We start from the raw sequence: 25,141 nt of genomic DNA on the forward strand, positions 1-25,141 counted from the left end.
GCCACCACAATATCTAAGGCATGCTCAGCAAGTTAGATACAGTCAACATTCCAGACAACTTATTGCACACACTGTGGAGCAATTCATTACTACCACATGTAATGGTAATAGTGGCATCATGGTGGAATTTGCAGAGCCATCGACCTGGCCCAGGTAAGTGAAGTCAAGCCACAGTGCTGCAATGCGACGGCCACACCAACAGTGGTAAGTACCGATTACTGCTCTACAGCTAATATGGAAATGTTATGCCTGCAGATTAGCCCACTGTGGTTCCAAGGTGACACTGGGAACAACAAAGAACACTATCGAAGATGTTCGAGGAGCCGGTCTGCTAGCAAACTACATCTTCCCAGGGCGAGCAGTCTGCGTACTGGTACCACTAGAGATTTGGTGAGCAGGAACGAAAATATATGGCACCTTGCTTTCACTCAAATGCCAGCAGTGGTCGGTCTGTCCTATTCATTAGTGACAGAAGTTCTAAGCTGAAATTCCTAGAGGACACTGGTTCAGATCCGAATGTCCTACAACACTCTCCAAAGCATCGCTGCAGGCTGACAACAGCCTTCAGTCTATCAGCTGCTCACAATTCAACTATCGTGACCTATGGCACCCAGAGAATGGACTTTAACTCAGAATTACGCCATCCATTCACTTGGAATTTTATGTTGCAGACATCAAAGAAGCTATAATCGACAGAGATCTCTTGGTACGTTACACCCTCTTGCAAGAGGTGGTGAATGCCCTATTGGTTGACAGCATTACAGGGTTAACTGCCACTGAGTTTCATCATAGCGCAGCCATCCACAGTGTGAACTTTATGCAGACACAAGAGAGTGAGTATGTTTCTCTACTGGTCAGTTACTGGGTTTGACTAGACCACCTAAGCAAATACCACACAATATGGTGCATTGTATCCAAATGATGGACGGGCAATCAGTATTGTGCAGACCTAGGCATTTGGCACTGGACTGCCTCACCACTACTAGAGCATAGTTGGATACTATGCTACGAGAGGGTATTATCACATTCAGTAGCAGTCCATTGTCCTCTGCCTTGCACCTGGTGCCTACGAAATGTGGAACCTGGCACCCATGCAGTGATTATCATGCGCTTAACGTGAGAACAGTGCCCGACCATTATCCTTTGCCTCTGTTATGGGATTACAATCACGTATTACACGATAAAATGATATTCAGTTTATGGGACTTCCCAAAAGCCTATCTGCAGATACCAGTTGCAAAAGAAGACATTCCAAAGACCACAATTTGGACTGTCTGAAAGCATGTACATGACATTTGGATTACAGTGTGCAGTGCAGACATGGTAAAGATTTACTAACTGACCTCCAAGGCCTTCTGTTCTGTTTTGTGTACCTTTACGAGGTGCTAGTGATTTTCGCCACCCCAGGACAACATTGACAACACTTGTGGGAACTGTTTAACCACTTCAAATGTTATGGAGTCATGCTGAACTTTGCTAGGGCATTTTTGAGCAACCAGAGTTACCTTCTTGGGACACAGGATTCCATCTGCAGCTCTCTACCTTTACCAGAGAAAGTCAAAGCAAATTCTGCAGCTACATAGGGCAACCATAATCTAGGAGCTGCATCTGTTTTTAGGCATGCTAAACTTTTATCAGTGTCACCTACATCATGCAGCATAATTGCAGGAACGGTTGACTGCAGTGCTGGCAGGACCTAAAATAAAAGGCAATACCCCATCATCAAGGACTGAGGCCACGTATTCCGCATTTGATGCCGTGAATCATGGGCTCCTTGCACATCTGAAGCTCAACATGCCTCTAGTGTTAGTAGTGTGTGCAAGCCAGATGGCTACCAGCATGGAACCACAACAGTGATCAGAGGACTCATGGCAACCACTGGCATATTTCTCTCGCAAACTGTCGCCATCTCACTAAAAGTTAAATGCCCACGACTGTGAGCTCCTGCCCGTAGATGAGGCTGTTAAATAATTTCAGCCAGCAATTGAGGCGTGACTATTTACAACCTCCATGGGTCATGCACCATTGACCTATGAAATCAAACAGAACATTGTCAACTGCTCTCCTTGCCAATACAACCATCTCAAATGTATAGTGTAAATTAGTGCTGACATTAAACACATAATATGGTGGCTGACAGTCTTTCAGGCATCAACAGTGTGACGAGTCCTACCAACTTTTCTGCTCTGGCCAAAGAACAAAAAACATGATGAAGAGCTCCTGATGTCCATCGACGATGCGATGTCAGCGTTACAACTGCAACTTACTGATATTCCAGGAGAAGATGCCAGGCTTTACTATAACATCTCTCTGGGAAGACCTTGCCCATTTCTTCCATCAGCATTCATAAGACAAGCTCTTGACAGATCCACAATATGTGCCATCCACGAGTCCAACCCACCTTTTGTTTGACTGTCAAGAATGGGCACGAATAACGTGCCAATTGGTGATTTTCCAAATGCAACCATACATTTTACACATGTTCACCTTGATGTAGTGGGATGGCTTCCTCCATTGAACTGTAAATGTTATTCAGTGACCTTCATAGATCGTTTCACCTACTGGATGGAGGCTGTTCCCATCAACACATTACTGCTGAAACACTTGCCTCTATATTTGGGTCAGTGTGATTAATGAGATTTTGTTGCCCTCTGCATATCACTACCGACTGCAGTCAGCAATCTGAGTCGGACTTGTTCAGACAGCTTGCCAAGTTTTGCAGGTTATGTCCACTACAAGACTACCAGTTATCAGTGGCGTAGCGTGAGGGGAGACTTTGAGACTTAGTCTCCCCTGTGTTCATGCTTAAAAAAGATGCAATAGTAATTCATAGCAAAAATATAAACAACTTTCTACTAAGAGCACTAAATGTGCGAAGACATCAGTTTTGTTGCCCGCACCGCCGCACCCTGAGTATTTGTGTATCTGCTTGCTTGAGACTCGACTGCTCTCAGTCTCTGCCTCCCTTCCATTACCTGGCTGTGTGCGCCTGAGCGTTCTCGGCTCCCCTCCACTTCCCCTCTGCCACGAAGGCCAGTGCACTGCACTTGCTAGCAGGTATCGAGACTAGTCTCCGCCGCTTCTATGCCGGCTTTTAACATGGAAGTGAACAGTCACGCGGTTTGTGTTCATAGTCATTCTTATGTGATTTTAGTGAATATTTTCATTGTGTCGCCAACATGAGTGAGCCAGCAACTGAGCACCTTATACAATTTTTATTAAAAACGCCTTTTTCTACATTAACGTACGAAAAAAAAGTGCGAATTGAAGGACAAACGACCTCCTATACTCAGTGTACTTTTAAGTGAAGGCAAACAAAAACGCACTGTTCAGACAGCCTGGTACGAAAAGTATGATTGGCTGACTGCGAATGCAGTTAGTAACAGATTATATTGTTATATATGTCTTCTGTTTGCTGGTGAAAAGGAATGATGCAATGAGGGCATTTGTACAATAAAGAACTTTGACAGGAATGCACAAAAGCATCAGATATCAAAACGTCACCTGCAGAACAAAGAATCATTTCAGTTGTCGAGCAAAAGTAGATTTGAGCACACCATTTCTGAAGCCGCTCGTCTGACAGAAATAAAATACAACGAACAAGTTACATCCAGCAGAAGAGTATTGGCTCATCTTATTCAGGCAATTGTATTTATTTGTAAACAAGAACCAGCCTTTCCTGGCCATCGAGAAGACGAATCCTCCAGCAACACAGGTAACTATCTGGAATTGTCGGATTTACTAACTCAAGGAGAGCATTTAATCCGAGACCATCTGTTATCATCTTCAATCTTTAAAGGAACTTCTCCAGATACACAGAATGATGTAATAGAAATGATCACTCTGGCAGTTAATGAGAAAATAAAATCTGAAATTCAGAACTGAAATTTCATTTCGACTCAGGCTGATGAAACATTAGACGTGTGATGCAAGAGTCAAATGAGTATAATATTCAGGTACTGTGTTGCAGACAAAATTGAGGAAAGATTCGTTGGATTTTACGATGTTACTTGAGATAATACTGCTTAAGGTTTGTCAAACATAATTCATGCAGTATTGAAAGATTGGAATGTGGAAGGAAGAGTGGTTAGTCAAACATATGATTGCGCTTCAGTAATGGCGGGCAGAGAAAGAGGACTACAATAATTGGTGAAGCAGTTCTGTCCCTATGAGCTGTTCATTTATTGCTACACACACCAACTGAATTTGGTACTGTTACATGCCTCCAAAATCATACAACAAGTACGCATGTTTGTAAGTGATCTTACTGCATTCCATTCGTTTTCCAGCAGATCATCAAAACAAATTATATTGCTAACTGATAAAGGATTTAAACTGCCACACGCAAGCAACACTCGCTGGAACTTTCATTCCAGGGCAGTTCCAACAACATCTAGTCATTTCCCATTACAGAGAAAATGTTACATTGAAAGTGTTAAAAATGGGAGAACAGCTGTCACTACTCACTGGAGTCCCACTCCTAAAATGGAAAATAGGATGTGGCAGAAAGAAGGGGCTAATCACATTTAAAACCAATTAAAACAGAGTAAAACAAGGATGACCAAGGCAGCTCTTGAAGGAGGTAGGGAAAAACGTTCATTAGACTCGGTGTACAGTGGGAGATACCCAAACTAACCACACTGCCCCACTCCAAACGTAATTTAAATTGTGCACCATTCATCAATTGTCAGCAGTTATTCTGCAAATCAATATTGTCTTCTGGCATTGCAACTTTCTTGTACACAACTACAACATCTGTGAACAGTTTTAAAAGTACTTCTGACACTCTCTACTACATCAATTATATTCATTGTAAACAGTAATAGTCCCCTCATGCTTCCCTAGGGTACTCCAGAAATTACCTTTACATCTATCTACAGTATGTTGTTCTCTTGAGAGTGCCGTGTTAAGTTATATCTGCAAGGAAGTCTTGAATCCAGTCACAGATCTGGTCCAATACTAGGTAAACTCACCTTTTCTTTCTTCACTAAATGGCAGTGAAGGAGGGTGTCAAATGTCTTTCTGAAGTCAAGGAACATGGCATCAACATGAGCACTGTTGTTTAGAACACTATGGATCTCGTGGTGGAACAGAGTGTTGAGTTTCACAAGATCTCTGTTTGCAGAATCCATCTTCATTTTTACAAGAGATTTTGGTTCTCCAAAAATGTCGTGATTCTTGAGCATAAAAAGTGTCCCTTAGTTCTACAACAGATTGATGTCAACGATAGAGGCCTATGAATATGTGCATCTGCCCTACAACTCTTTTTGAAAAAACAGGAATGAGCTGCACTTTTTTTTAAGTCACTGGGTGCCTTTCATTGCTCCAACAATCTACGATACACTGCTGCTAGAAGTTCCTCCGCACAATCTTTATAGAACCTTATAGATATCTCATTTGTTCCCAACGCCTTTCCACTACTAAACAATTATAGTAGCTTTTCTTTTACGAAGTCTGTTATCTCAACATCTGTCTAACGGTTTCAAACTGAAGGTGGAGCTATGCCATAAACCTTGGCAACCATAGTCCAAATGAGACAAGATCAAGGTCTGGAAAATACAGAGAAAGAGCCACACTCCAAAAGGTGCGTGCATAGAAGCACAAAGTTTTAAGCACTCATATGCAACTAAAGTTATTTGCAAATAGAGGCGAACACCATAAACAAAATGCACAGTACTTCCTTCTCAGTCAATTGTTAGCATCGGATGTGGTTGCCACAAGTCAGGTGGAATGCTCCACTAATATATACTCTGGGAGAACCCATTCGAAGTTTAAGAGGCCACGCGTATAAAGCAGGTTAAAGGGCAAAGTTCTTCACAGTAAAATAAGCGAAGTTGTTGCAAACTGTGAATCAAATCAAGGCTTGGGACTGTATTGTGTGAAAGGATGTAAATATTCTACAGCTTTCCACATATCAGTGCCTGTCTAGGAGGAAAAACATTTTAACAGATTTATTGTAGAGAATAAACTTGTTGATGAATATATTTTTCCCAGTAATGACAATATGAAGCTCTATTCCACAAAAATAAAAAAAGACACATTTAAAAGTGTATACAGGAAGAAGAAGAAGAAGAAGAAGAAGAAGAAGAAGAAGAAGATGAAATCTCCTTACCCAAACTGGGCTAAGTAGTGGTCAGATGAACATCATTATCAAACATTAGGCTAAAACGGCCATGTGGAAAGGAGTCAATGATTTATGCATTTCCTCTCCAGGCTCAATAGCGAATTGTCTATGAAGAGACCACAATCTCACAATTTTTGGGCCTACATGAGTGTGAGCAGAACATCACATCTGCTATGTTGGGTCTTTGTTAGGGGAATCCCTTTGGTAGGTCTGAAAGCCTACAGAAAACGAATTTCTGGACTGAGAACACTGCTCATTCTGGTGGGAGATGCACAATTCACAGGGGTATCAGGAGGTAACAATGTAGGGTATGTATTTTGTCAGCTGGAATCCTTTCAGCTCATATCCCAAACTGGTGATACTGGTTCTGCGTTGTAGCTTATGATCCTATCTTGCCATTACGTCTTCCTTCCATCTACTCAAAAGCTGTGAAACCATGCTATACATGACATTTCAATGCTTGGTCCAGCTTGCACTGACAGGATGGTCTCCAATCTGCCAATGGGCCTGCCTCACTTAATGTCATCCAAATGCGTTTGCCGAGCCATTCTTTAGCTGTTAATATTATGCACCAAACATATTCAATACAGAAGACCAATACAAAAGATTTCTGCCAACAAAAGTTGTTGAAGGTGGACTAAGAAGTCTCACGTTGGTGTGTCGTGTTGATCTCCAAGTACCTTAACTTGTGGAGATGGCAGTATATGGCTGGTGGTCACCTAATTCACACTTCATTCATTCATACTACTTTCTCTTATAAACACACATTACAAATAATTGAATACACCAATTACCTTTCACTGCATTAACTGTAGCCCTTCTTTTCTTGCGTATAGCTGATATATTTGTTGCTCTGCCTTCAGTATCTACTTGAAATGTAACTGGATCTCCAGTCTGCAGAAGTTCCCGTTTGTTAGCTAATCCAGTAATTCCAAATTCATATTCAGGTCCTTTCTCATCCTCTGGAAAACAGATAGATTGAAATGAATAGTGGTACATTCAATGCTACATTCGTGTTATTTTAAAATAAAGGTAGATTTACACAAAAACAGGCACTGAACACTACAATTCATAATTATCTTATGACAGTTATACTATGTGATGAAAGCTTGTAATGCTCTTTCCACAACTTTTTTGCTGATTTGTAATTGGAACAGTTTTCTTTGCAGGGCTCAGACATGAATAAGAGATGGTTAACAGAGAGAGAACACCTTGTACAGAACCTGATTGTGTTGCCTAAAATAAAAACATGTCTCTTTTCTTTTTGAATATTAACATTCTTCAATTTTAGGTGTAAAGGTTGCCTTGAAAGGATAACAGTTCATACAATTTACTTCGTCTGTTAATTTCATTCGTAAAATATTAACTATGGTTAGACCCAAACATGCTAATACTAGCAGATAAATTTAGTTCTACTGTCACAATGACGTCTCCCACTTCATTGTTACTTTTCCAAATTAAGACTATCAGGCTTCAAGTGTTCATGATAGATAAAAAAACTGGTAAAGAGTGACAATACTGATTCTTTAACTGACTTTGTGTGTAATTTCATGGACCCTCCACAAATAAACTGATTAATCACGCACTACTGCTCTAGCATCAATAGAAAACTTCCAAACACATATCACATCAACATCTGCAAACTGTGCATGTATTTTTGGTGTGACATGACCCCACACAACCATTCCATATGACACTCAAACAACTACTGCTCTTGACTTGCATGAGCAATAATGCTTGGGCATTGGTGAATGAAACAGCAAGACAATGCCTTCTGAAGGAAAAGATGCACTCAGCTCCGAGTGTTCCAGAGAACTTGCACTATGTAAGGCGTAATATGGCAGTCTCGATTCTGTTTTAAAAAACTGGCTACAACGCTTTCTCAGTAACATCTGTTGCACCGTGTATCTTTGTTAATTTGTTGACAAGTGTATTCTGCCGAAATCCAGGGCATTCTTCTTTTGCAATCTACAATGCAATAAGGTATTGACATTTATATAGATGCATTTTGGGGAGTAACATGTTCCATACTGCCTCACTTTTTACTTTACGTAATGGCTTATACAATTTGCTTTCAAGTTGTGCTCATTTATGAAACATTTGCCATGGTAGTATCCAATACACGACGTTGTTCTTTAAAGATTTTTTTCCGAATTTCTTCAGTAGTAAAATGGCTAAACGGCAACTGGATGAGGCAGAAGAGATCCTGCACATTCTAAAAGAATCCTGTTCAGATGCTTTCTAATATTGGGGAAGGGGGAGGGGGGGAGGAGAAATAGATTCAGAAAATACATGAATTTATCCTCAACACAGGACTGCCTTATACCCCTCTCATTCGATTCATCCTTTGCAGGCTTTACTGGTGATGAACATGAGCCTTCTGCAGTTGATAATGGGCCTGGAGATTCTTTACATAGTTCTGACAAGGCAGTAATTTTGGGTCTAATGTTCATGGCACACAAACAGTCAACAAACAACGTAACTTAAATAAATGTGGAGGGAAAGCAAAACAATTCATTAATTGTATTTGCAATGAATTTGTTAGATGAAATGTTCTAGTAAATTTAAGTTTCCCACCTCAAGCTCAATAATTTCTAGTGCTAAAATTTAATCTTATGATATTCTGTTAGCTTAATGTGCAACAAACACGCCGTAGTAGTTTCACTGTTGGGACTCCTGGTTCCCGCCTGTGACAGGGAGGCAAGGTCAGACAGGTTCAGTATCGCCTACCGCTGCCATGGAGGTAACACACAAGGAACAATATGTGGCTTTGAAATTCTGCTTTCGTCTCAACAAATCTTCAGCTGAGGCCTATACAATGTTACAGGAGGCCTATGGAGAGTCTGTTCTTCCCTACAGCACAGCTCGAAGGTGGTTTAAAATGTTTAAAGAAGGGAGACAATCAATTTCAAAAGAAGGTGAATCCGATGCTCCAGTTCCTTCTCTTACAGGAGAAAGCAACACTACTGCTGTCATTGTGAGTGAGGATCAATGAATTACCTTAAGATCACATTTTGAAATACTGAACATTTCATTGGGTGCCACCCACATGTTGGTGACAGAAAAATTACACGACACGTGTTTGTGCACGATGGGTTCCAAGACTGTTGATTCCTGAACAAAAGGACATTCGCGTGCAGGTCTGCATGCAGTTAAAGTTGATGTTAGAGGAAGATCTGGAGTTTCTTTCAAATGTAATCACTGCTGATGAAACTTGGCTACATCTTTTTTGTCCTGAGAGCGAACAGCAAAGCTCAATGTGGAAATCATCATCATCACTAACCTCCAAAAAAGCAAAAGTGGTTGCTTCTGCTGATAAAGTTATGGTAATCTCATTCTTTGATATTCAAGGAATGGTTTATCAGCACGTTGTACCTGCACACACATCAGTAACTGGACAATACTACAGGGATGTCCTGAAAACATTGCAAGTAACTATAAATCGCAAAAGGCCACATTTCCGTGAAGCTGGCTGGATGCTGCAGCATAATGCATTGCTGCACCAGGATGTATACACGGACAAGCAAACAAATTCCCGGTTAAAAATACAGTTGAAAATACACTTTTCCTGTGTTAAGAGAGAATATACTTTCCCTCAAAACTGTAAAAGTTATTAATCCTTTGAATGGCTATGGTTTTATACACTGGCGTAGAATTTCTCGGCACTTTAGAAAATGAAACTCATGGGGGGGGGGGGGGGGAGGACACATTTTGGAAAGATCTTTGATGTGCAGCAACATGTACACTGTATATTTTCATATTACGAAAGTATAAATGCAAATTCCACAAAACACCACATGTTACTTTCTGAAGCATTGAAATCAAGATTGCAATGCGCTTTTGTACACCAGTCCCAGCTGATGCCACATCATCTCGCCAGCCGATGACAGCAGATATTCAGAGTATACAACACATGATGTCGTCAGCCAATAGCAACATCATTGTTAAGTAGCGCAACACACAAATAGGAAAAGTTAATGGTTTAAATTAATATACATAGTGTTGCTACAAGAAGCTTTCACATATAATATTGGTCTCTTAAGATTTGTGGGGAAGTAGAATCATTGGCTCACCCCCGAATAATACCCTACCACAGCAAGAACAACTATGTCTTTGCCAGCTCTTTTCTCTGAAGTACGAACTCTATGCTACACGCATTGTATATCAGCTGCGAGAATATAAGTATTCATAGTAAGTGATGGGAGTGAGAGTGATTATTGTCGTAATCACCATGCTCGCTCCCCACTATCTATAGATTAATAAGCTGCAAGAGAAGCTTTGTGCGTGTTACACTTAAGGTACATAACACAAAAGTGCCAGTAAAATGTTTAATAATGACAATGTCTGATCTTCTGGGCTCGAAATTCTTCTAAATTGCTCATCCGCTACAGTTGATTTTTAAAGCATAGTCAACCGCTCTGTGATTTCAGAAATTCATCGTACATTCTCGCATATTATCCATTTTGCGTAGAAGGAAATTTACTTTGAAGAGTAAAGCCTAGTTTACACGAGGACACTAGGTTGCAAGCAACTGCGCTACCGGCCACTCCATATGTGTGCTGCATGTTTGCCCAACTCATTGGTGAAACTGAACACTTTCAGCGTGTTGGCAACGCTAGTTGCACGAGTTTTGAGGTTATGTGAGTTCACAGAGTGCGGACAAACTGAAATATGAAGTGAGGAACGGACAATAATGTTCACTTTTTGGATATCCTTGCATATGTGTCTGTGAGATTTCAGTGATGTTGATTACAAAAATATAAGCAACATATTGCTGCTCCTGAAACCGTCATGTGCGATCAAAATACAGATGGTTTGACAATATCTGAGCTGCAGGGCAAAATTTATTGAATTAGGAGCACATATACAACTGAATTAAGAAAAATACAATTCTGGCTGTGGAAATGCTCTCGTCTACAAGACTAAAATCCCATGGTTTGAGTTGGCCGATTTTTTTTTTAAGGACAATTGTTGACAGGGTTGGGTTGCTTGAGGGAGGAGACCAGTAAGGTCATCGGTCTCATCGGATTAGGGAAGGATGGGGAAGGAAGTCAGCCGTGCCCTTTCAAAGGAACCATCCCGGCATTTTCCTGGACTGTTTTAGGGAAATCATGGAAAACCTAAATCAGGATGGCCGGACGCGCAATTGAACAGTCGTCCTCCTGAAGGCGAGTCCAGTGTGCTAACCACTGCGCCACCTTGCTCGGTTTGTTGACAAGAGGGAAAGCTACATAAGTCAAGAAGCTGCATGCTTTATTCAATATTCATCTATTCAAAACGTCGCACCATGCTCCCCATTCACATATGTTTGAATTTAGAAATATTTCCACTACAGATCTACCTTTGCAAACCATTCTCTTCTTAATGCGGCTTGCTTCAAATAATTATTGCTGTTAATGTTAATAATTATTGCTGTTATGTTAATAATTATTGGTGTTAATGAAAAGGAGTGACCACCAACTAAAACTGCATATTCTAGCATGCCAAATATTCTTGATTGTGATGCATGCAACGTAAGACGTAATTTCAATTCTGGCGACATTGCTTCATGCATTACAGTGTCTTTTCCTTATTGCATAATTAACTCTATTTAGAAGAAACGTGAACAGTTCTGGTAACATTGTAACCTAAGTAAAAGAACTTCGTGGGCCATCCATTATAAATTATTTCAGCAAGGTTGCTGAGCAATCTAACTGACATCTTTTTTCCATCCAGTTACGAATCTAAACGTATTTCTTTTTCTTCTTCTTCTTCTTCTTCTGCTATTTGTTGTTACTTACACTGCTGCTTTCTTTGATAACGGTCAACAAGAACCAAATAATAGACTGCGTATGATAAAAGATGTTCTGAATTAAAGTTTAGCGAAAATTTTTCTCCATTTGAAAATCTTTGCAGGCGCCTCTTTAGTACATTACATTCTGCACAGGAATTAGATATATCTTAGATTTCTAGTCAATTGCCGTGCTTCCTTTCTGACTGTATCATTACTAGGCATAAGAATAATACGAATATAAACATGACATGATATGTATATTCTTCCGCGTTTGCTATTGTCTCACTCTAGTTTTGTAGTTTATTAGGCAGACAGGATTTAAATGAGATAGCAGCAAACACGGATCAATACATGGCAAAATGTTTATTTTCATATTATTCTTATGGTGAAGAGAATACTGCATGTGATTCACAATTCATACAAGTTCCTATTAGCAACCATCTCTTCTCACAGGTAGGAAAAAATTCAGAACGCAGATTTGGCCATATTGGCAAACATCCCAGTCTTGCCAGTCGGATCTTCGTAGTATATTGAAATGCTGCTACATTCGAAGATGAACAATACGGAATTTGTATTTACTTCGTTGGATAATCTATGAAAATGCCGTTGTCGAAACTCACAACATGGTCTGACTGTTACATGGAATAGAAATTTAATTAAGTTATAGCAAATAATTTTACAGGATCCCTTTGTGAACTGTTGAGATAAGGGTCACTGTATCCTAAGATAGTCATTTGTCTGGGCACTGCGCTCACTGTGGTTACCACCTGTACATGCCAACAAATCTGGCTGTCCTCAGATATGGTCACATGCATGGGCCACACACTGCTTTAATGTGCACACATTTGACAGGAGTGGAATAAATTTACATTTTTTAATGTCCCCATAGGCAGAAATCTCTGGGGTAACATCAAGCAAGTGACGAATCATGCTACTGCACCACCACAACCAACGCAAAACTCAGTTGACTGCTTCTGCTAGGTACTGTTGTATGCATTGTAAAAAATGAGGTGCACAAACCCATCTGTAGACTTTTTGCAAGGGACACATTCTCCATAGGTGACTCGTAGTGCAGAAATCTGTGATGAAGAGTACATGTCAGTTTGCTTGCAAAGTGTACAGTCCTACGAGTCTGTATCCCACAATACCTCACACAATGATACTAATGGGAACCTGATGCCCTGCTTCCATGATTGCTCACAGATTTGTGTCTGCCCATATGTAGTTAGTGTGGTAATTTATTATCAAACTTGTCCATAAATAAAATATAAACTGTTAACTATGGACCCCCAGCACACAATGTTAGAAACCACCTGCAGAGCTGTTATGTGGTATGGTATGGACATCTTGTGTCATGACAGCTTGCACGCACTGTGTGAGAGATGGGATAAGGCAGTTGCTTGCACAGAATGGAATGTGTAAAGAGTGCATCTGCCTTCAGTAGCTCCAATTATTTGCACACTTATTTCAGGAGCATCAGCTACTCACTGTGCCATTCACATCTCCATACCTGGTGTGCAAATTGTGCAAGATTCAACATGATCCCTTGTTCTTGTTGTGAATTATCCTCTACGTCCCTGGAACAACCTGTTGACTAGTTTCAGATACAATGTGGTGGTGTTGGTGTCTTTAAAATACATTACATACATGAACTTATCAATTATGTCTGTTGGATAAACCTTGGCAGAAGACTTCCCTGCCATTTCCATGTGGAATAAGCCCCCATTTCATGAAATCACTACTCTTTTTTTTGAATCTGCTACAGAAGATATTTATTATTTGAGGATTTTTGGTTTCTTTTATTGTAGGTATACTTCAGTTACTACACAATTCATATTACAAGTGAATTAATGCCTACTTCAACTTTTTAACCTTTTGTTCCACATGTTCATACACCAGTAAATAAAATATCTATTTGAAACATTAATGCTAGGCTTGTAAGAAATAAACACAACTTTCAAATACTTGTGAAAATCAATGGCTCACATACAGATTTTTTCAGTACTTTGCATCATAACAGAAGCCACACAGCTACACGCTAGTTCCAGTGTTCTGTCACATTTGGGAGGGAAAAATGCATTAAAGGCTAAAAAGGGAAGTTTTGGATTTCGCTCTCAATTGTTTGGATGAAGATTAATGTGGAGTGGAAACTTGGGCCATAAAAGTACTGACATGTAAAGGGTGACAATTATTGAACTACATGAAAAAAAACTTAAAATTAGTTACCGTATTTACTCGAATCTAAGCCGCACTCGAATCTAAGCCGCACCTGAAAAATGAGACTCGAAATAAAGGAAAAAAAAATTCTCGAATCTAAGCCGCACCGGAAATTTGAGACTTGAAATTCAAGGGGAGAGAAAAGTTTTAGGCCGCACCTCCAAATCGAAACAAAGTTGGTCCATTGTAATATGAGACACAATTTAGGTCGAATGAATGACGATACAGCTACAGTAGTTTGGTTCGAGTCGTAAGCTTAGCAGTTAAGCTTTACCAGGTAGCCATTGCTACGTGTCAGACGCTCTGTCCGTATTTATACGGGTACCCTTCCTTTTCCACATGCTTCGTCTGGTTTGAATCGATTGCTTATTTTGCTTTGATCTGATAAGTGCTGTTTTCTTTGTTATAGGTGTTTGCGTCACTCTAAGCTGAAAATGCATTACTGTACTGTGTCACGCATTGTTTGTCGCATTCTGATAGTGCGTGTTTACGGCCTGTCGCCGCTCGCGGCATGGCTTGCTTTTGTGCGCACTACTGCCGCTTACAATTAAAAAAAAAAAAAGAGAGAGTAATCGTCTCATTAGCGAAACAATGGCAAGAGACTGCTATTTGTTGTTACTTACACTGTTGCTTTCTTTGATAATGATCAACAAGAACCAAATAATAGACTGTGTATGACAGAATATGTTCTGAACGAGGAGAGTTAGGCGAAAATGTTTCTCCGTTTGAAAATCTTTGCGGCCGCTGCTTTAGTGCATAAAATTCTGCACAGAAATTAGTCACCTTAGAATTAAAAATCTAGTCAGTTGCCATGCTTCATTTCTGACAGTATCACTATTAGGCATAAGAATAATACGAATATAAACATGACACGATACGCATATTCTTCCGCGTTTGCTGTTGTCTCACTCTAGTTTCGTAGTTTACTAGGCAGGCAGGATTTAAATGAGATAGCAGCAAACACGAAAGAATACATGACAAAATGTTGATATTCGTATTATTCTTATGGTGAAGAGAATACTGCATGTGATTCACATTTCATCAGGTTCCTATTAGCAACCATCTCTTCTCACAGGTAGGAAAAAATTCAGAAAGTAGAGTTGGCCATATTGACAAACATCACAAACAGTCTTGCATGTCGGATTTTCGTAGTACATCGAAATTCTGTTACATTCGAAGATGAACAATACGGAATTTGTATTTACTTTGTTGGATAATGTATGAAAGTGCAGTGGTCGAAACTCGGGGCGGAGAAAAAAAAGCTCGTCTCCCATCTTTTTTTCTTTTAATTTATTTACTGACGTGGAGGTTTTGGCGCCGTGCCTGTGTAGCGCTACATATATTCGACGGCAGAAGTTAGTTGTGGCGGCACCTACCAACATTTTTCAGAACTTCCACTTGCTTTGCACTCGATTCTAAGCCGCAGGCGGCTTTTTGGATTACAAAAACCGGAAAAAAAGTGCGGCTTAGATTCGAGTAAATACGGTACAAACTACAGGATGACATGTTCAATGTGTCTGCCATCATTGGCGGTGATGTGGTGCACACAAATATCGATGACCTTCTGAATGGCTGTTTTCAGCTCAGCAATGGTTTTGGGGTTATTGCTGTACACCTTGTTTTTAATACAGCCCCACAAAAAGGAGTCTCGTGTTCAGATCCAGAGAATACGGCACCCAATTGAGGTCCATGCCAGTGGCCTCTGGGTAACCCAGAGCCAGAATGTGGTCCCCAAAGTGCTCCTCCAGGACATTAAACACTCTCCTGCTATGATAGTGTCAAGCTCTGTGTTGCATGAACCACATCTTGTCAAAATCAGGGTCACTTTGGACAATGGGGACGAAATCATCTTCTAAAACCTTCACGTATCATTCAGTAGTCACCGTGCCAACAAGCAATATTGCATCAATTATTCCGTGACTGGACATTGCACACCACACAGTCACCCGTTGAGGGTGAATAAACTTCTTGACCGTGAAATGCGGATTCTCAGTGCCCCAAATGTGCCAATGTTGATTACTGATGAACCCATCCAAATGAAATGTCCGACAACAACAAGGCACACACACATGTGCATACTAATTCCCAGCATGCCCCGTGGCCAACGGTGCAATTTGAATGTCCAACACAAACCATTCAGAAGTTATAATTATTTTATTTCATATAGTTCAATAATCATCACACTGTATGCAATGATTGAAGATGTGCAAATGAAGTAATGATTTTGTACTCACCTCCTTCAGTAGATACCTGAATGAGTCCTGCATACTGACTCTGATCTGGATTCACACTCCTTAAGGGCCGAATGACAATACCATTCAATACATCTCCCTGAGCTGGAGGTAGTTCAATAGTACCCTTCGGTAGTATGCGAACATTTTCTGCTGTAAGACAGCTGCCTGATGACCCCCTTGTTGCCAAGTTATATTCAACTTCCAGGCCTATCTCCAAGGTCGCATTATCTCCATCAAAGTTGCTGCAATGACAATTATGCCTCTAAATTTGCTGCATAACTTGAAATACATGGACCAAGGAAAATTTAAATTTCATTGTTAGAAATAAAACTGATGACGTGTTCTGTGAAACTAACAATAAATACCTAAAATGGAAGAATACTTCACGATCATGAGCAAGAGTTTCAATGAATCCAAATCCATCTTTCAGAGCGGCAATAAAACCCTGGCACAATGGTAAACTGTTTGAACGACCCAATCCAGTTTTTGATTGGCTCCTTGCTGTAACATGAACATCTGTTGCTACAAGTTCCTTATTTCGTTTCACCATGCTAATGTTGAAGTCCACCTACAAGAAAAACATTCTGCTTCAATATATATGAACTATGAGATCAGTAATTATCAGAAACTACATCTACCTTTAAACATTTGCATATCACCTTACAATATGTGTAAGGTGAGATATTTATAAAACTGTATGTACAGAGCATATCATTCTATGAAAGTGGAACACAGGTACTGTAGTTCAAAAAACAAAGGAGAAGAATATGAGTGCATTTATGGTGTTACAGAAGGATGTAAAAAATTATAATGGCAAATAATGTAGTGAGTTATTAAAGAGACCACACAAAGGAAACAGCATACTGAAGACGCATACTATAAAAAAGTACAATTCAGTGTTTAACATGTGAACAGTGTTTTGCAGGAAAAAAATAAATGGGTCCCACAGCCAACGGGAAACATCACACACACTAAATTAGATTCGACATTTATTCTGTAGCCACAGCAAATAGATTCTCATAGATGTGGAACATGTCAAATAGAAAATGCATGTTACAAAATAATTGATGTGTTTATATTTATTAACATCTATCAATTAACTAATCTATCTCACATGCAATAGTCAGGTTAATGAATTGTGAACATCTTAGTATCTAGATTAATTATAATATCACAGTAATTTATTCCAGCACTACTGAGTCCCTGAAGTAATCGAACATATGTGATGTTCACAAGTGTGAAAGTTGGCACATGAAAATAAACAGTAGAAGTTTGTAAAAAGTGGAAGTAATTAGGAGTAACCTTTAGTGACACGTCAAATGCATGGAAGTGTAAACCACAGATGAAATGAAAGGTTCTGTATTACAACTGCTGAGCACAATATTTTCAACAAATGGCTGTATTATGGGGCAATTAAGTTGAAAATCAGGAATTTGCCTACTGTAGGTTTAAACTATTGCATAAACTCATCGCCAAGTGAATCTCAACAATATTAAAATTAATTTGGGTGTTTGCAAAATGAGTACTTCTGGTGGTACATCACAAATCAATACACACAGTTTACTGATCTGTCTGCAACGAAGAAACAAAGTGAACAGTCCAGTGAAATATTTGGGTAATTTCTTTTTAAGTGGCCTAGTTTTAAAGATGGTCCATACATTATCATCTCACACTTTGTTCAAATCAGGTGTGAAGTTAACTAAACAACTAAAGCAAGATGTGCGTAATGCATATGCACATGCTGTAACTTTGTCATTTGTCTCTCTATATTTGCTCCAAATGGTACTCAAAGTTGTCCATCAAATTTGTCATAACAAAATTTCTCCAAAGTCGAGGTAGCTTCATATGTGTAGGTATCTGGTTCAGAAACCTCTCCTTTTGTGACCTTATTGCCTGATACCTCATTTATAAAACCTGTAAATTTGTCATTTTTGGGTTCACAGTTTCTGAGATAGACAGGAATGAAGTAATCCAGAAACAAATTTGCTGCCAAAGTAAGTGATTTTTGAACCCTTGCATTTGAGTATGGACACCTGATCCATAACTGCATTAAGAATAACTTTTTCTATAAAAAATTTCCAAAAAAAACTTTTTGCCCCTCAAATTCTACAGATCTCCAGCAAAGTTTCTCATGCAATCAATATTTTGGAGTATCGGAAAATACAGGACCTTTTTACAAAATAGCAATTGTATCATGCCTATCACTCATTATGATTTTTTTTACTTCATTTGCTCATTTTTGTCAAAATAGGTAAAAGTGTGATGCGCAGTAGCTTGACTACTTTCCCAGTGAAAACAATTGACAGCATCTGGTACAATATCCTGTACAACACAGGAGTAATTTTCTGCAAAATCAAGCAGTAAAATTACTTCCCTAGACTTTAGTTTCACAATCTTGTGTTTGACTTTTTGAATCGAAGTGGTGACTAATCAGTACAGAGATTCTGATGCTGTCTCTGTAGTAAAATCATCTAGTCATTGCTTAGTTTCAAGTGATGCACCATTGCTTGGCCCCATAGTTTCTTCAGGATCAGTGTCCTCGTACAGACCAGAATGTGTAATTCAAGTGCATTTCTTCCATGGCAACAAACAACAGTGTAGCATGCAGTCTTTTGATTCAGTACTGAAAACTGTCAAACATACAAAAAATGCCAACTTTGACTCCATGTGGAGTCCCTGTGGACAGTGAGGGTATAATATTATAAGGCAGGATAGGAAACAGCAACTACAGGAATCCCACTGGTTTTTATCTATTCTTGCATATCCATATCATGCAGATTCCTTTTGCCTGGGCATATGGACATGTACTGCTGGGAGTCTGCTGGATTATAACTCATTTAATTACACTGAAGACGATTATTTAGGGCTGAAATCTGGATATGCAAGAATAAGAAAAAACCAACTGAACTGTGACTGATTGCTATTTTCCTATCCTTCCTTACATAAAAAAATGTACAATACTTACCAATGATGCTACAAGTGAGCATCAATTTGACGTGATGAATTGATTACATGCCCCTTTCCTCCTCAGAAACCAAGGACAGAAAATATGACTACAAACATTTCTACAATTTTTTGTTGAATGCTATACTGCACGTCCTCCAAGAGATATTCCTAAAAAATCTTGCTTCTGGAGAAATTGATAGCAAAATATTAAACTGAAGAGCATTAGTGTCGGTTTGATGTGAGAGAGTGCCAAGTTTAGTAAACATTAATTTTTCATCTTTATGACCACATTTCTCTGGAATGACCCAATAATCATTTGCATGCCAAAACTCCAGCCACAATTTTAGACCTTCCAGGAAAAAAACCATTTGTGGAAATTTTTATATTTTGTACAGGGAAAGGTGTTCTTTCAAGTGGCAGTTAACACAAATATGGATCAGATGTCCTTAATGAGAATTAAGGGTTCAAAAATCATTCACTTTGGCAGCAAATTTGTTTTCTGGCAACTTCATAATGTCTATATAAAAAACTAACACAAAAGTGATAAAACTTACAGGTTTTATAACACACAATGATGACAAAAGGAGAGGTTTCTAAACCAACTTTATAGAGAGACCAAGCTACTTCAACTTACGATAAATTCTGTCATGATAAAATTTACTGACTATTATGAGTGTCACTTGCAGCAAAAATAGTGAATTGAATGGCATAAAACTTACAGGATGTGCACAATGCAAACAGTTCAACTTTCTTACTACCATTATGTACATGAATACCTAATCATGTGTAACTACCTACTTCAGTAAAATCTTCAGTATATTGGAGTGTAGTTGGTCAAAGAGAAAGAAACAGCCCACATGTAGGACTATGCACTTCAGGTAAGATACACTTTGTACTACTAATCATTCACGTCAGAAGTGGAGACCATCATATAGAACACCACAGTCGATAAATGTGACCCCAATGTCAAAATCCTGAATAACCACTTTTTGCAGTGCAGACATGCAGGAAGAGTTAACAATGTTCTGGAAGGCACTGACAGGGCTGTAGAGCCATGTCAACTCCAGTGCTGTGGCCAGCTACACTCAGTTTCTCAGCCAAGGATGCATGGCATGAACAGCCCGATCGAGAAGATCCCACAGATTCTTGACAGTGTTTAAATTAGGGAGTTTGGTGCCCACGGGAGTACAGTTAACTCATCCTGTTTCTTTCCGAACCACACAAGTACACTGGGAGCTTTGACACATTGCATTGTCCTTCTGTTAGATACCATCGTGCCGACAGAAAACAAACTGCATGTTTGGGTGAACATGGTCCCCTGGGACAACTACATACTTGTGTTGATCCATTGTACTTTCCAGAATGAGGATATCACCCAGGGAATGCCACGAAAACATTCCCCAGACCATAATGCTCCCTCATCCAGCCTGGAACCTTCTGATGACTGTTGCACATTCACACACGCCAATGGCCAGCTGTCTGATGGAGCATAAAATGTGATTCATTTGAAAAGGCCACCTGTCCCCACTCAGTCGACATCCAGTTGTGGTACTGGCATGCAAACTCCAGCCTTGTCACTGATGAACAACTATCAGCATTCATAAATGAACCAGGTGCCTGCTGTGGAAGCTCGTACGCAGCAACATTCACTGAAGCCTCTTTGAGGAGACTGTGTTGGTAGCCCCTTGGTTCATCTGGGAGGTCAGTGCCTGAACAGTTGCATGTCTATTCGCCTGTATACATCTCTGCAGCCATTGTTTACTTCTGTCCTTTATGGCCTGTGGTGCACCACAGTTGCCTCAGTGCTGGTTTTGGATCGTGCCTTTTTGTCATGCATGGTATTCTTTAACCATGGTGGGACGCGAACAGTTTACAAACTTAGCTGTTTCAGAAATGCTTCCACCATTGGCCTGAAAGCCAATGACCATGACTTTCTGAATGTCAGATAAATCGCTTTGTTTCTACATTATGTCACCGACTGCACTGCTTTCTACATTCCATTGACACACTTTATACACCCTCCACTGCTTGTTCTGCCACCTGTCGTCTGTGAGTGGCTATTGCATGTTGACAGTGAACATAGGGGGTGGTCACATTAATATGGTTGGCCCTAGTAACATTAGACAGCAAAATGCTAGAAGTTTTTAGCCCATCAAAATGGGCATTAGGTCACTTAATAAGTTATCTTATTCCATTATAAAAGAACAGAATGCATAGCTACATCACTATCAATATGAATACTATTCAGCTTTTTACCTTATCACCCACTCTTGGATAATTCTTTATATCACAATCTCTTGCTAGGAAGTTTACAGTCTTTTTCGTACCATTAGCTTGATAGCTAATAACTCCCATCTCTCCAGACTTTTCAGTAGTTGACTGAAGAGAGAGAAAAAATAAGAGTTAAAACAATGAGCAATATAAAATCAACATTTACAAAGAACTTTTGAAAAGGGAAGGAGAAGGAGGAGAAGAAGAAGAAGTAGTGACTAATTAGAGAATGACTTACCTGGTTGCCGCCTTTTGTGGGACTTCTTGAATTCCAATTCAACATTTGGGCCTCTTTTGTGACAGTACCACTAAGATTTTTTTCTATGATAGTTTCAAATTCAACTGTGCCAGGTGGAAGATGTTTCACACGAATCGCACTTTGTCGTACATTAGAAAAGGATGACTGCTCCTGAAATGTAACCCAAAGAATGTAATATATTCAGAAAATATTATTTGAAAATGAACATTTTTATACACTTGTTTTTCTACACAAAGACAAAATAAGGGCATGTTTATAATCGTTATCGAAGGTCACATTAATATACGAAGTTTGTTGGTTATTACATTTCAACTAAATGAGGTATAACATGAAAGAATTCAGCAGACATAGGTTTTTGACATCTACCAGGATTGAATATAGAATAGATACTTTATAACAAGTCTTCTGTCGTACCTGCGACACTGTGAATTCCACCTCATCATTAATACATATTTCTCGGTCTACATCCAAAACTTCATTGAAATGAAAGAAGAGCCTTGCATCTCTCTCTACACATCGAAGGAAACCAAATCCATCTTTTAATGATGCCACAACACCTTGCTCTCGACGTTCTCCAGAAACTACAAATGACTCATCCAGCAGAGAAATATTTGTGGCACGCTGAAGCTGATCGCGTCGGTCTGTTGCAATCTGAAACTGCACCCAGTCTCCATGTCTATGGACCAAGGAAGAGAAAGATTAGTTAATCAAAAGATTTAAGAATAAATCTACACACTTTATAAGTTGTCAAAGTCTGTAACAAAATGCATAATTTAACACCTCAAAGTGAAGTCTCCTTTCTGGTCCTTATCACCAAAGGGTATTTCAACCTCTGAATGATCAGCAGCGCGGTAACGTATGCGTCCAGGAAGTGGATCATTCAGGTGACGCATTTGTTGACCTCTTTCTAAGGGTTTCAACACCTGACCTTTCATCACTTCTGACCCCACATCTTCAAATACAACAGTCCCTGGAGGCAGTCGTGTGATGTTACAGGCAACTTCTTTCCCCTGATAATAAAAGTTTCATCAGAAAATCATTATTAATACACATACACTAAAATCTAATAAAATGCAGCATTGACAGAAATATAAATATTGAAACTGAGTAAGACGTAAATAAATTTGGTCTTTGACATTAGGCATAGATTGTGCAATTTGAAATTATAAAGAAATAAGAAATAATTTGGGAACAGTGTAAAAACTAAAAGAATTAGGACTACCTGAAAGGTTAATCATGTTCATGTTCTGTGGGTCATAAATATAGTCTCTCGCAATGATGTGGAATAAACCAGTCAGATAACAATTATAGAACAGTTTATCAGTACAAGATACTGCAACTAGCGTCTATTTACACGATAGTGTTTTAGTTTAATCTTAAATCACCTTTTTTATACAAATGGTAAGTTAATGATTTCAGTTTTTTGTTTGAATTTTTTTGTACATAAGATTTATCACATCACTAGGTAAGTTGTCAAGATTTTTATGGCCGAATATATTTTCACTGACGCATGAAGAATGAGTGTTAAATGGTGTATGCCATTTCTCTGCCTAGCACTATATTAAAGATTTATGTCACCATTGTTTCAAGTAGTGGTTACAATGTAAGTGATGTAAAGTAAACAAATAAAAGCAAATGATACCCCTCCGCAAAGAAGAATGTGCTTGAGTTTCCTACTACACCGTCATTACAAATGTCACAAAAACAGAGAGCTTACGCAGACAAAGATCATAAGAAAATATCCAAGATATATACACAATTACAAAGGTTCAGTATCTACTAAAACAGGATATTGAGCACACAAGGAACTGAAATTTTTTTGGGCAGAGTGGGTGGACAAGGAGATCTGACTGACTTCCCTCTATTAACAAGCAGCAGGAAGAAAAAAAATAGTGCAGCCCTTTAAAAAAAATATTATCATTACATGCTTTTAAGAGCTACCAAAAAGGAAAAGATATATCTTCAAAATTAGCTCAAAAATGTGCATGAATGCATAATATGTATATGTGGCATATCAATCCCTACATAATTATAATCTCTTTAAAACATTTTTTTTAAATTCCTAATATTCAATCGCAGATAAGTTTTATAACAGACTTGAATGAATATGGAAATATTACTAAAACACATGTGGAGCTGCCCAATAAATTGTGGCAGGGCAGCAGCACTTTACTTTTCACCATCAGGATTGAGATTACACCTTTTTTGGATGGTGCAGGAAAGTTTGTTGTATATAACAATGACACATAGAGTAAAAATTCATCTGTTATGACAGTATCTTCCCTTTGCTATCATTAGGAATAACACTAGGATAAATACTAGCCAAAGATCATTCATGTTTCCAACTCTCGTGAAAGTTTCCTGTTAGAAATACACATAACTAACAATCAATTTCTTGTTGCATTCTGTGAGCCTACATATTACCTGACAGAAAGAATATGATTCTACAATACACTTGCAGTGAAGTATTCCTTCCTCTACAGAAGCAGTATCTAAAGAGCTTTTCACCTGCCTCTTGCCTGGAGGATTACGCTGTTACTTATAAACTAGAAGAGGATTTTCGTGACATTCTTATGTGGTAACACGATTACAGATTTGGCATATAGACAGACCCTTTCAGCAGACCTGGTAATGGATTTGTAAGGGCAAATAGTGATATTAGTCACTTATGTACTGTTGTCACATCCCAGTGACTCTCAGTAATAATTTAATACTTTAACACACAGGCGCGCGCGCACACACTCACGCGCGCATGTGCGCACACACACACACACACACACACACACACACACACAGTAAGGCCTGTTTAAAAATGTGTAAGATTCACTTAAGTGGTGAAAAATTGAGATAACCTCCTATCACTACACTTCTCTTGAAAAAAATATACACGACTTTCCCCAAACTTTTATAGCAAACTTTAGGTCAATGCGATAACTGACGCAAATGGATGTAATAGAGGCAACATAATAAATGAGATCCTGAATGTACTGAGTATTAATCTGGTCACAAAACAAATTTCTAGGAACAGTTTCCGTATATTTCAAAAGCAGTATGTGTTGTTACCTGGCAGAACAAATGAAAAATAGCATAAAAATGTCTTTGCAGCTGAGTGTGTGCTCTCGTCGTTAAGTTCATTGATGGCAAGAAGACAAAGGACACGACTGACAATAGAAAAGGTGACAGAGCAAACTTCCAAGAGGTAAAAAGTTCAGTAAGTCCATGTTCTACAAATTATATGATGTATATGATTTTGAAGTGTGGCAAATATGAAAATATATTCCAATGGGAGATATGATACTGCATGAAGAATTTGACAG

General features: G+C 39.0%; 1 protein-coding gene across 1 annotated transcript in view; it reads right to left on the reverse strand.

Annotated features, from left to right (window-relative positions):
* The window catches only part of LOC126188267 (cold shock domain-containing protein E1), an 81,839-nt gene that overhangs the window by 38,493 nt on the left and 18,205 nt on the right, over positions 1-25,141 (reverse strand). The window contains exons 6-12 of the mRNA XM_049929837.1: positions 22,605-22,834; positions 22,239-22,500; positions 21,804-21,974; positions 21,551-21,673; positions 16,714-16,916; positions 16,349-16,590; positions 6,919-7,086 (exon numbers count right to left, since the gene is read on the reverse strand). Of these exons, the coding sequence (XP_049785794.1) occupies positions 6,919-7,086; positions 16,349-16,590; positions 16,714-16,916; positions 21,551-21,673; positions 21,804-21,974; positions 22,239-22,500; positions 22,605-22,834 (1,399 nt within the window). The remainder of the gene's footprint in view (positions 1-6,918; positions 7,087-16,348; positions 16,591-16,713; positions 16,917-21,550; positions 21,674-21,803; positions 21,975-22,238; positions 22,501-22,604; positions 22,835-25,141) is intronic.

The sequence above is a fragment of the Schistocerca cancellata genome, chromosome 5 (genome assembly GCF_023864275.1).
Source record: "Schistocerca cancellata isolate TAMUIC-IGC-003103 chromosome 5, iqSchCanc2.1, whole genome shotgun sequence".
Classification (NCBI taxonomy): Eukaryota; Metazoa; Arthropoda; class Insecta; order Orthoptera; family Acrididae; genus Schistocerca; species Schistocerca cancellata.